This window comes from Pseudophryne corroboree, chromosome 8, assembly GCF_028390025.1.
Source record: "Pseudophryne corroboree isolate aPseCor3 chromosome 8, aPseCor3.hap2, whole genome shotgun sequence".
Lineage (NCBI taxonomy): Eukaryota > Metazoa > Chordata > Amphibia > Anura > Myobatrachidae > Pseudophryne > Pseudophryne corroboree.
The window spans coordinates 286,582,680-286,594,796 of record NC_086451.1 but is presented as its reverse complement, the minus strand read 5'-3'; the positions used below and the strand labels follow the sequence as shown (position 1 = coordinate 286,594,796).

General features: G+C 45.6%; 1 protein-coding gene across 1 annotated transcript in view; it reads right to left on the bottom strand.

The window, feature by feature from the left end:
- Positions 1-1,896: 1,896 nt before the first annotated feature.
- VBP1 (VHL binding protein 1) overlaps positions 1,897-12,117 on the bottom strand; it is a 29,749-nt gene continuing 19,528 nt past the window's right edge. The window contains exons 5-6 of the mRNA XM_063937272.1: positions 5,102-5,240; positions 1,897-2,864 (exon numbers count right to left, since the gene is read on the bottom strand). Coding sequence (XP_063793342.1) covers positions 2,794-2,864; positions 5,102-5,240 — 210 coding nt within the window. The 3' untranslated portion in view covers positions 1,897-2,793. The remainder of the gene's footprint in view (positions 2,865-5,101; positions 5,241-12,117) is intronic.

The following is a 12,117-nucleotide window of genomic DNA, read 5'->3' as shown; positions in this document are numbered from 1 at the left end:
ATCCATATAGCCTCAAGGGCTATATGTGATGTATTTTAGCCATAAAAAGGTATTATACATTGCTGCCCAGGGTGCCCCCCCCAGCGCCCTGCACCCTCAGTGACAGTTGGTGACTGTTGGTGAAGTGTGCTGACAACAATGGCGCACAGCTGCAGTGCTGTGCGCTACCTTATGAAGACTGAAAGTCTTCTGCCGCCTGTTTCTGGACCTCTGGACCTCTTCAACTTCGGCATCTGCAAGGGGGGTCGGCGGCACGGCTCCGGGACGAACCCCAGGGTGAGACCTGTGTTCCAACTCCCTCTGGAGCTAATGGTGTCCAGTAGCCTAAGAAGCCAATCCATCCTGCACGCAGGTGAGTTTACTTCTCTCCCCTAAGTCCCTCGTAGCAGTGAGCCTGTTGCCAGCAGGTCTCACTGAAAGAAAAAAAACCTAACAAACTTTTATTCTAAGCAGCTCAGGAGAGCCACCTAGATTGCACCCTTCTCGGCCGGGCACAAAAATCTAACTGAGGCTTGGAGGAGGGTCATAGGGGGAGGAGCCAGTGCACACCACCTGATCCTAAAGCTTTTATTATTGTGCCGTCTCCTGCGGAGCCGCTAAACCCCATGGTCCTGACGGAGTCCCCAGCATCCACTTAGGACTTTAGAGAAAACACAGTAACTTAATGTTAACCCAGTAGCTGCTGTTATATTGATTTTTGCGCCTAATTATGTGCCCCCCCTCTCTTTTTACCCTCTTCTACCGTGTATCTGCAGGGGAGAGCTTCCTCTCGGCGGAGCTGTGGAGAAAAAACAGCGCTGGTGAGTGCTGAGGAAGAAGCCCCGCTCCCTCAACGGCGGGCTTCTGTCCCGCTTAAAGATGTATTTTCTTGGCGGGGGCTCATACATATATACAGTGCCCAACTGTATATATGTTCACTTTTGCCAAAAAGAGGTCCCAATGCTGCCCAGGGCGCCCCCCCCTGCGCCCTTACAGGTGACCGGAGTATGTGAGGTGTGTGGTAGCAATGGCGCACAGCTGCAGTGCGTTACCTCATTGAAGACTGGAGTCTTCTGCCGCCGATTTCGAAGTCTTCTTGCTTCTCATACTCACCTGGCTTCTGTCTTCCGGCACTGCGAGGGGGACAGCGGCGCGGCTCTGGGATCGGACGACGAGGGTGAGATCCTGTGTACGATCCCTCTGGAGCTAATGGTGTCCAGTAGCCTAAGAAGCAGGACCTAGCTTCAGAGAGTAGGGCTGCTTCTCTCCCCTCTGTCCCACGATGCAGGGAGCTCCCTGAAAATAAAAAAAGCTAACAAAATACTTTCTCACAGCAAGCTCAGGAAAGCTCACTGAAAAGCACCCAGCTCGTCCGGGCACAGATTCAAACTGAGGTCTGGAGGAGGGACATAGAGGGAGGAGCCAGAGCACACCAGAATCTAAATTCTTTCTTAAAGTGCCCATGTCTCCTGCGGAGCCCGTCTATTCCCCATGGTCCTTACGGAATCCCCAGCATCCACTAGGACGTTAGAGAAAGGACAGTTAATAGCAGATTGGTTGGTACTTTATTTCTCATAATGTTATCTCTCTTCAAGCTTTAATAAAAAGCAGCTGGAGGTAATCCAAATGACCTATACCACAGGTTCTCAAACTCGTTCCTCAGTGCATGTTTTGCTGGTCACCTCACAGAATCACAAGTGAAATAATTAGCTCCACCTGTGGACCTTTTAAAATGTGTCAGTGAGTAATTAATACACATGTGCACTTGCTGGGTTATCTGCAAAACATGCACTGTGTGGGGTAATAAGGACCCCTGATCTATACTAAAGTATAAACTGTTACTAACCTGCAAATTAGAAAATACAGTCAGTCCATAACATTTACATTAATTATGAAGAAATAAAACACAACACAATATGTGTTTGCAACAAATTGTTTTTACAATTTTAACATTGTGGAATAAAAAATACAAAAACTTTGCCATCTCATTGTTTAATTCCTGAAGACAGAACTAGAGCTACAGTACAGTATGTGAAGTGTCAGAACTGGAGTCCACCGAATAGACAATTGTGAAACTAAAGCTTAAAGTGTTTGAGGGGACAAAAAAAATAAAATAAAAATATAATGATAGTAATTCAATCGACTCAAGCTGGATGTTTGGGTTGCATTTAACAGTTAGTTAACCATTGGTGACAGTGCAACACTTACAAGAAAGAGTTCTTAGCTTTCACAGCCCATTTTAGCTAACACCACACAATGTACCTGTACAGGAGGAAAAGAAAGTTTGTACACAATCCAAAATTTCAGTGCTTGTGAACTACTAAGGATTATATAAAAATATAAATAATATATAATAAAAAAAAGAAAAATGGCATTCCAAACAACCAATAACATTTGTAAGGATAATTTAAAATGCACTCGCCTCCCATTTCTAAATCAAATAGTTTAGTCGTTTCATTATTCCAACACCAATATTAATAAGTCCTGTAAGTCGGCAAAATCATTATGAAGTACAGAAAACCCTTTAGTGGATTTATTAGAGCGTTACATTTAATGTTTATTTGTACAGTATTAAACCAGCATGTGGATACCTTCCTGCATACAAAGTACAATTTATTGTTCTGTTCTACTTTATGCAGTGGGCAAAGTGGATATTGTTGTTACATACACCTTTAGGCATGCATGAAATTGGATTACACAATTAAATAAAAAACAAACAGAAAATGCATGTCTGAGCTCCCAATCCAAATGGCCAGATGTCTATGTGGGTCGTATTTAAAATAATCGGTGTTCGGAAACTTTAAAAATAATAATTTATGCTTTGCTTTTGGAGGGGTCATCCTTGTTTCTTCTTTTTACATCCCAATTGTAAACTCTAGCCATATCTGAATTGTGTGTTAAAGGAAAGGCTTTTAATTTTAGTTTAATTAAACACATACATCACCATGTAATTAAACATTTAGTATAAAAACCTAAAATTCCCTCCAGGCTGATCAGGATGCACCCAGAAATGTAATTTGCGCTGGAGTTGCGGTTTTGACATCGGAACATTTCTGCATACATGGCGGAGCGGCCCAAAGATTGTTTCCTTTGGAAAATATTAGTACCCTTGCAAGCACCGATCTGTACCTTTTAATCCTAAATCATTTTCTTTTGCCTGTGTTCCTGATGCAGCTTCCCATCAACACACATGGTTTTGCCATTTGGCCCTTGTAGCTAAAATGTCAACTTACGGCTGCTTGGAAAAAACAGAGCTCCCTTCCCTCACTAATTCTATGCGTGGGCAAGTTACACCTATGCCCGGTTTTGCTAACTAACAGTTGTGTTAAAACTTTTAGTCGACATCTCCACCTCTCTTCTCCCCTCTCTCACCCCTTTTTCTTTGTGGTCAGCCACCCCTCTACCTCTATTTTGCTTTTTCATCCCTACATTCTTATTCTTCTCTACAATACTATACACTGTAAAATTGCATAATACTCCCTCAGTGTACATGTGAGTTAATGATGATACTTCTAAGTTTAAGGTTCTTGCTTCTTATTGTTTTAACATTTGTCTTTTATGGACCTCTGCGTATGTTATTTGACTATGGCCTCCAATTCTTTCAATAAAGTTTTCTTTAGAAAAATAAGATATAGTAACCTAAAATGACCCTGTCATAGCTTATATAGCAATAGGTGTCCTTCTGAAATGTTTGCATATTCCCACAAATACATAAAAATAAAAAATAACTATCTAAAGCCAAACACTAGAGAACAAAACAGATCAGGTCACTTAAAGGGTAAGACACTTGTCTTTTGACAAAGACGCCCTGCTGTGCATTGAAACGCGTTAAGGAAATAGGACTTTCTTATCCCTCCTGGTGCACGGAAAACTACCCACGTTTCCACTATAGTGTGACCGCTCCCATGCCTTTATTACTGCAGTGATTGGAGTACCATCCGGTGAGCTGCTCCGAATACCACACGGAGCATGGCAAATATTACACCGGTCACTCTGTACTCTTTACTAATCTTGTGGGAATTACGCCACTCAAAATACTCTAAATTGCCCACATATAGTCTGACATTTCTAAATACTCAAATTGTGTTTTAATATGAATAATTAATGTTTAATGTGTACACTGTTATAAAATGGTTGAAATACCCCTGGGAGGTTCATTCAGATTGTCATTTTAGCTGAATAAATACTTTATTTATACACTGGTTATCTCATGTATTATTAGGCACCACCCAGATTATTCTTATTAATATTACTTTTGTGCAAGAACTGGCAATATTACCTGACCCTACATAACAAATGAAGGAGGGGGGAAATCTCCCACAGAGCTCCATAGAGAGTTTATATTAGCTCTGAGAGATTCGTGGATTGCCAACACCTGAGAAGGCCTTATTCAGCTTCAGTTTTGCCCCAACACTGCCATGTCACTACCCACGACCGCCCATGCCTGTCAGTCACTGCCATCGCATCTCCCAGACCCTGCGCACTAGCCTGAAAATCAGACAGATGTGATCGCATCGCAGTAGCAACTACTACTGAACGAGGCCCTAGATCATTAAAGGGGGGAATTCAATTGATATATCTGCCTGATCTCAGTCTAAAGTAATAGGAGATCACAGGGGCGATATTCAATGGATGCATCCTGTCGCTCCCATTAGTGTCAGGTTTAGCTGCGTGAAGCCGCTTAACCCGGTTAAACTAATGTTCGCAAACGCGAAAAGTGCCTTTTGGGTCACCCAAACAGGTAAATTTTAGTTCATTTCAGCTTGCCACCCCCAGAGGGTGCTAGATGAAATGTCAGCTTCGGCAGCCGATCATGCCTGAACAGAGTTACAAAGGAAAAGCTCCATTGGGCACCATCTGCTGGTGCTAACGTGTGAACCCCTCTCCCCCCACAACCACCCAAGTGTCAAGTCAAGTCAAGTAGTTTATGACATTCATATGGCTAGTACTCCACAAATCTCAAGCTTCTGCACATATCCTGCTAGGGGGAAGTAGAATATCCAGCACTAATCAATGTTCACAGTGGCAGTTACAGTAGTATATTTAATATATTAGAAACGTGGAGTAAAACTTACCACTTTACCTTTACTTAGATAGAATAAAGTATCTCCAAAAAGGATACTGACTTCTGTTGTGGTGAACTGGTCCCGCAGGAAGTCTAGATCCTCTTCTGTGGATACGAGGTTCCTTGTAGCTGTTGACAAATTCTTCTCTAGCAGCGCCTGAGCGTCATCAATATCATACTCAAGCATTACATTGGCCTAGTAAATGAGTAAATTAGGTTAGGCTTCCTCTATAAAGAGAGCTTTCTGAAGTTCAGCAAGAGAGGTGTCCTTATTTGCCTGTCCTTTTTGTGCCACATGACACCATTCCCACGATAAAAACTTTCATCAATTCTGCATCTTTGCTTATAGTGTAGTAGGTACCTAAAATAACTATTTTAGCAAGGGAATGTAGATAAAGTTGCGATGAGGCACATCATGTCTTTTGCCCTAAATTGTGTATTTTTTCGATCTTAGTACGCCAATAGTGTACTAGATACTTTGGGTGGAATTCAAATCTTTGAAAAGTCGGTTGGGTATCTGTTTTTTCCTGTCTATTAGATGGCAAAAAATAGACTCCCAACTGACTTTTCAAACATTTGAAACTCCCACTTAGTATTATTTTGGTGCAGCTAAAACAGTCCATAGTACACTAAATGGGGCTATTTGGAGCTATATGATAGGTGTATGTGGGCCTATGTACAAATTAAACTGAGAACAGGTTATCCACTACACAACTGTGCATATTCTGCCCTGTCAAGTATGTCCTACTGTAATGCTGTAGACATAATACTTGGTAAATAGTCCCAATATGAAGAGTGACCTAAATAAGATAACTCAGTGTTGGTGAAAATAGGATTTTAATATCTACCGGTAAATCCTTTTCTCTTAGTCCGTAGAGGATGCTGGGGTCACTTCAAGTACCATGCAGTATAGACGGGATCCGCAGGAGACATGGGCACTTTAAGACTTTCAAAGGGGTGTGAACTGGCTCCTCCCTCTATGCCCCTCCTCCAGACTCCAGTTATAGGAACTGTGCCCAGGGAGACGGACATTTCGAGGAAAAGGATTTATTGTTAAACTAAGGTGAGATGCATACCAGCTCACACCTCAAGCACGCTGTAGAACATGGCATTCAACGTAACGCAAGCTAACGGCATGAACAACGTCAGCAACAGGCTGACTAAAACGTAACACAACATGTGTTGAAACGTAACAAAAAACTGCAGATACAGTACGCACTGGGACAGGCGCCCAGCATCATCTACGGACTAAGAGAAAAGGATTTACCGGTAGGTATTAAAATCCTATTTTCTCATAAGTCTTAGAGGATGCTGGGGTCACTTCAAGAACCATGGGGTTATACTAAAGCTCTAGAACAGGCGGGAGAGTGCGGATGACTCTGCAGCACCGACTGACCAAACATGAGGTCCTCATCAGCCAGGGAATCATACTTATAGAATTTCGCAAAGGTGTTTGAACCCGACCAAGTAGCCGCTCGGCACAGTTGTAATGCCGAGACCCCCCGGGCAGCCACCCAGGACGAGCCCACCTCTCTGGTAGAATGGGCCTTCACCGATTTCGGTAACGGCAATCCAGCCGTAGAATGAGCATGCTGAATCGTATGACAGATCCAGCGCGCAATAGTCTGCTTGGAAGCAGGAGCCCCAATTTTGTTGTGAGCATACAGGACAAAGAGCCTCCGTTTTCCTAAACTGAGCCGTTCTGGCTACATAAATTTTCAAAGCTCTGACTACGTAGAGAAACTTCGATTCCAGCAAGGCGTCAGTAGCCACTGGCACCACAATAGGTTGGTTCAAGTGGAACGACGAAACCACTTTCGGCAGAAACTGCTGACGAGTCCTCAACTCTGCTCTATCTATCTTCATGGAAGATAGAATTAGGGCTCTTGTGAGACAAGGCCGCCAATTCAGACACCCGCCTGGCGGATGCCAAGGCCAACAGCATGACCACTTTCCAAGTGAGGAACTTCAACTCTACCTTCTGTAAAGGTTCAAACCAATGAGACTGAAAGAATTGCAACACCACGTTAAGATCCCACGGTGCCACAGGGGGCACAAAGGGAGGTTGGATGTGCAACACGCCTTTCACGAAAGTCTGAACTTCTGGAAGGGAGGACAATTGTTTTTGGAAGAAAAACGATAAGGCTGAAATTTGTACTTTAATTGAGCCCAACTTTAGGCCCGCATCCACACCGGCTTGTAGAAAATGGACAAAACGTCCTAACTGAAATTCTTCCGTAGGAGCAGTCTTGGATTCACACCAAGACACGTATTTTCTCCAAATACAGTGGTAATGTTTAGACGTTACTCCTTTCCTGGCCTGAATAAGAGTGGGGAGGACTTCCTTGGGAATACCCTTTCGGGCTAGGATCCGGCGTTCAACCTCCAAGCCGTCCAACGAAGTCGTGGTAAGTCTTGATACACGCACGGCCCCTGCTGTAACAGATCCTCCCTCAGAGGAAGAGGCCAGGGATCTCCTAGGAGTAATTCCTGAAGATCTAGATACCAAGCCCTCCTTGGCCAGTCTGGAACAATGAGGATCACTTGAACCTTTGTTCTTCTTATGATCTTTATCACTTTTGAAATGAGTGGAAGTGGAGGAAACACGTACACCGACTGAAACACCCACGGTGTCACTAGGGCGTCCACTGCTATTGCTTGAGGGTCTCTCGACCTGGAACAATATCTCTGAAGTTTCTTGTTGAGGCGAGACGCCATCATGTCTATTTGAGGAACTCCCCAAAGACTTGTCACTTCTGCAAAGACCTCTTGATGAAGACCCCACTTTCCTGGATGGAGATCGTGTCTGCTGAGGGTGTCTGCTGAGGAAGTCTGCTTCCCAGTTGTCCACTCCTGGAATGAAGAAGATTGCCGACAGAGCGCTTGTATGCCTTTCCGCCCAACGGAGAACCTTTGTGGCCTCTGCCATTGCCGCTTTGCTCTTTGTTCGCCCTGGCGGTTTATGTACGCTACTGCTGTTATGTTGTCCGACTGAATCAAGACGGGCCGATTGCGAAGATGTTCCGCTTGCAGAAGGCCGTTATGAATGGCCCTTAACCCCAGAACGTTTATGTGTAGACAAATTTCCTGGCTTGACCATCTTCACTGGAAGCTTTCCCCCTGTGTGACTGCTCCCCAGCCTTGGAGATTCGCATCCGTGGTCACTAAGATCCAGTCCTGGATCCCGAACCTGCGTCCCTCTAGGAGGCGAGAGCTGTGCAGCCACCACAGGAGTGAGATTCTGGTCCTGGAAGACAGGGGTAACCTTCAGTGCGTGTGCAGATGGGACCCGGACCATTTGTCCAACAGGTCCCACTGAAACACACTGGCATGTTATCTGCCAAACCGAATGGCCTCGTAGGCCGCCACCATCTTCCCCAGCAACCGAGTGCATTGATGGATCGACACTCTTGCTGGTTTCAGCATTTGTTTGACCAGGTTCTGAATTTCCAGAGCCTTTTCCACTGGAAGAAAAACTCTGTAATTCTGTGTCCAGAATCATTCCCAAAAAGGACAGCCGTCTCGTCGGAACCAACTGTGATTTTGGCAAGTTTAAGAGCCGACCATGTTGCTGCAGAATTGTCAGGGAGAGCGTAATGTTCTGCATTAATTGGTCCCTGGATCTCGCCTTTATCAGGAGATCATCCAAGTACGGGATAATTGTGACTCCTTGCTTGCGCAGGAGAACCATTATTTCGGCCATTACTTTGGTGAAAACCCTCAAAGCCGTGGACAGACCAAATGGCAACGTCTGAAATTGGTAATGACAATCCTGAACTGCAAACCTCAGGTAAGCCTGATGTGGAAGATAAATGGGAACATGTAAGTAGGCATCCTTTATATCAACCGACACCATGCCCGGAGAGATTCCATCTTGAATTTGAATTTTTTCAGGTAGAAATTGAGGGATTTGAGGTTCAGGATTGGTCTGACTAAGCAGTCTGGCTTCGGGACCACAAACAGGCTCGAATAAAAGCCTTCTCCCTGTTGCGACAGGGGAACCCTGACAATGACTTGATGACACAATTTTTGTATTGCGGCACATACCACCTCCCTGTCCGGAAGAGAAGCTGGTAAGGCCGATTTGAAAAAAATGTGAGGGGGAACGTCTTGAAACTCCAGTTTGTACCCCTGGGACACTATTTCTAAAACCCATGGGTCCAGGGCCGAACAAGCCCAGAACTGACTGAAGAGCTCGAGACGTGCCCCCACCGGCGCGGACTCCCGCAGAGGAGCCCCAGCGTCATGCAGGGGATTTGCCAGAAGCCGGGGAGGACTTCTGCTCCTGGGAACCAGCCACGGCCGGTGATAGTTTACCTTTTCCCTTTCCTCTAGTAGCAAGGAAGAAAGACCCTCGCCCCTTTCTGTATTTATTGGGCCGAAGGGACTGCATCTGATAGTGATGTGCTTTCTTTTGTGGCGCAGGAACATAAGGTAAAAATGATGACTTACCCGCGGTAGCCGTAGATACCAAATCAGCGAGGCCGTCATCAAACAATACACCACCTTTATACGGTAGAGACTCCATAGCTTTCTTAGAGTCAGCATCTATTTGATGTAGAGTCAGATTCCATTGATGAATCCACAATGCTCTCCTAGCTGAGACTGCCGTGGCATTGGCCAGTGATCCCAAGAGGCCAATATCCCTCGCAGCTTCCTTTAGGTAGACTGCAGCGTCCCCGATATAACACAGTGTCAAATGAATGCTATCCCTATCCAGGGTATCCATTTCAGATGACAAGTTATCTGCCCATTTTTCGATAGCACTACTCACCCACGCAGATGCAATGGCTGGTCTGAGTAGCGTACCTGTGGTGACATAAAAGGATTTCAATGTACTTTCCTGCCTATGATCCACAGGATCCTTTAGGGCTGCTGTGTCAGGGGACGGAAGAGCCACCTTTTTGGACAGCCGTGATAGAGCTTTGTCCACAATGGGGGGAAACTCCCATTTTTCCCTATCCCCAGAGGGAAACGGATACGCCACTACAATCCTTTTGGGAATCTGAAACGGTCAGGATTTTTCCAAACCTTTTCACAAAGCGTGTTCGGTTCATGAGAGGGAGGAAATGTTAACCTCAGGTTTCTTCCCTTTATACATTTATACATACAGACCCTAGTATCAGGAACAGTAGGGTCCTCAGTGATATGCAATACGTCTTTTATTGCCACAATCATGTACTGAATGCTCTTTGCCAGTTTTGGATCTAATCTGGCATCACTATAGTCGACACTTGAGTCAGTGTCCGTGTCGGTATCCGTCTCTGCCAGCTGGGCAAATGAACGTTTGTGACCCCGAGGGGGTCTGGGCTTGAAACACATCCTCTATGGATTTCTTCCATGCCTGGTTCTGAGACTCAGATTTATCCAATCTCTTATTTATCAGAGCCACATTAGCATTCAAAGCACTCAAAACATTCACCCAATCAGGTGTCGGCGGTGCCAACAGGGTCACTCCCACAGCCGTTTGTGTCCCTAACAGTCTCCTCCTGGGAAGAGCACTCCGCCTCAGACATGCCGACACACGTGCACCCAAAACACGCAGACACACTAGGCCTATAGGGGACAGACCCACAGTAAAGCCTGTCAGAGACACACAGAGGGAGTTGTTGCCAGCTCACACCCCAGCGCCCAATCCCGGCCTGAAACCACAGAAATGCCCCAGACCTGCAGCGCTTTTATAATTCACATATAATGCACCAAAATAACTGTGCCCCCCCCCCCCCCCCCCCAACCGTTTTTCACCCTGATACTTATGCAGCAGTGTGAGTCTCTGCAGCCTTGTGTAGAGAAACTGGCGCCGGGCTGTGAGGACTAAGCTCCGCCCCCGTAATGGCACGCTTCAGACCCGCTCTTTTTAAATAAATGTTTATACTGGCGGGGGTCCGGACAGTGGACAGTGCCCTGGCACTATGTCCACTCTTGCCAGTGAGTTATAGAGGTTATATATGCTGCCCAGGGCAGCCGCCCAAGAGGAGCCCACCTTCCTAGTGGAATGGGCCTTAACCGATTTGGTAACTGCAATCCTGCCGTAGAATGCGCCTGCTGAATCGTGTTACAGATCCAGCGAGCAATAGTCTGCTTTGAAGAAGGGCCCCCAACCTTGTTGGCTGCATATAGGACAAACAGTGCTTCTGTTTTTCTGATCCTAGCCGTTGTGGCCACGTAAATCTTCAAAGCCCTGACCACATCAAGGGACTCTGAATCCTCCAAGTCCCGTGTAGCCACAGGCACGACAATAGGTTAGTTCATATGAAAGGATGAGACCACCTTAAGTAGGAACTGAGGACGGGTCCGCAATTCCGCTCTATCCATATGGAAAACCAGATAGGGGCTTTTATGTGATAAAGCCGCTAATTCCGAAACTCGCCTAGCCGAAGCCAAGGCTAACAACATGACCACCTTCCAAGTGAGATATTTCAACTCCACTGTTTTAAGTGGTTCTAACCAATGTGACTTAAGAAAACTTACTTTAAGGTCCCAAGGCGCCACCGGAGGCACAAAAGGAGGCTGAATATGCAGTACTCCCTTCACAAACGTCTGTACTTCTGGGAGAGAGGCCAATTCCTTTTGAACAAAAATGGATAAGGCTGAAATCTGAACTTTAATGGAGTTTAATTTTAGGCCCAAATTCACTCCAGTTTGTAGGAAGTGAAGAAAACGGCCTAGATGGAATTCTTCCGTAGGAGCATTCCTGGCCTCACACCAAGAAACATATTTTCGCCATATTCGGTGATAATGTTTTGATGTCACGTCCTTCCTAGCCTTTATTAGCGTAGGAATGTCCTCATCCGGAATACCTTTTTCAGCTAGGATCCGGCGTTCAATCGCCATGCCGTCAAACGCAGCAGCGGTAAGTCTTGGAACAGACAGGGACCCTGTTGCAACAGGTCCTGTCTTAGAGGAAGAGGCCACGGATCTTCTGTGAGCATTTCCTGCAGATCCGGATACCAGGTCCTTCGTGGCCAATCTGGAACAATGAGTATTGTTCTCACTCTTTTTCTTATTATTCTCAACACCTTGGGTATGAGAGGAAGAGGAGGAAACACATAGACCGACTGGAACACCCACGG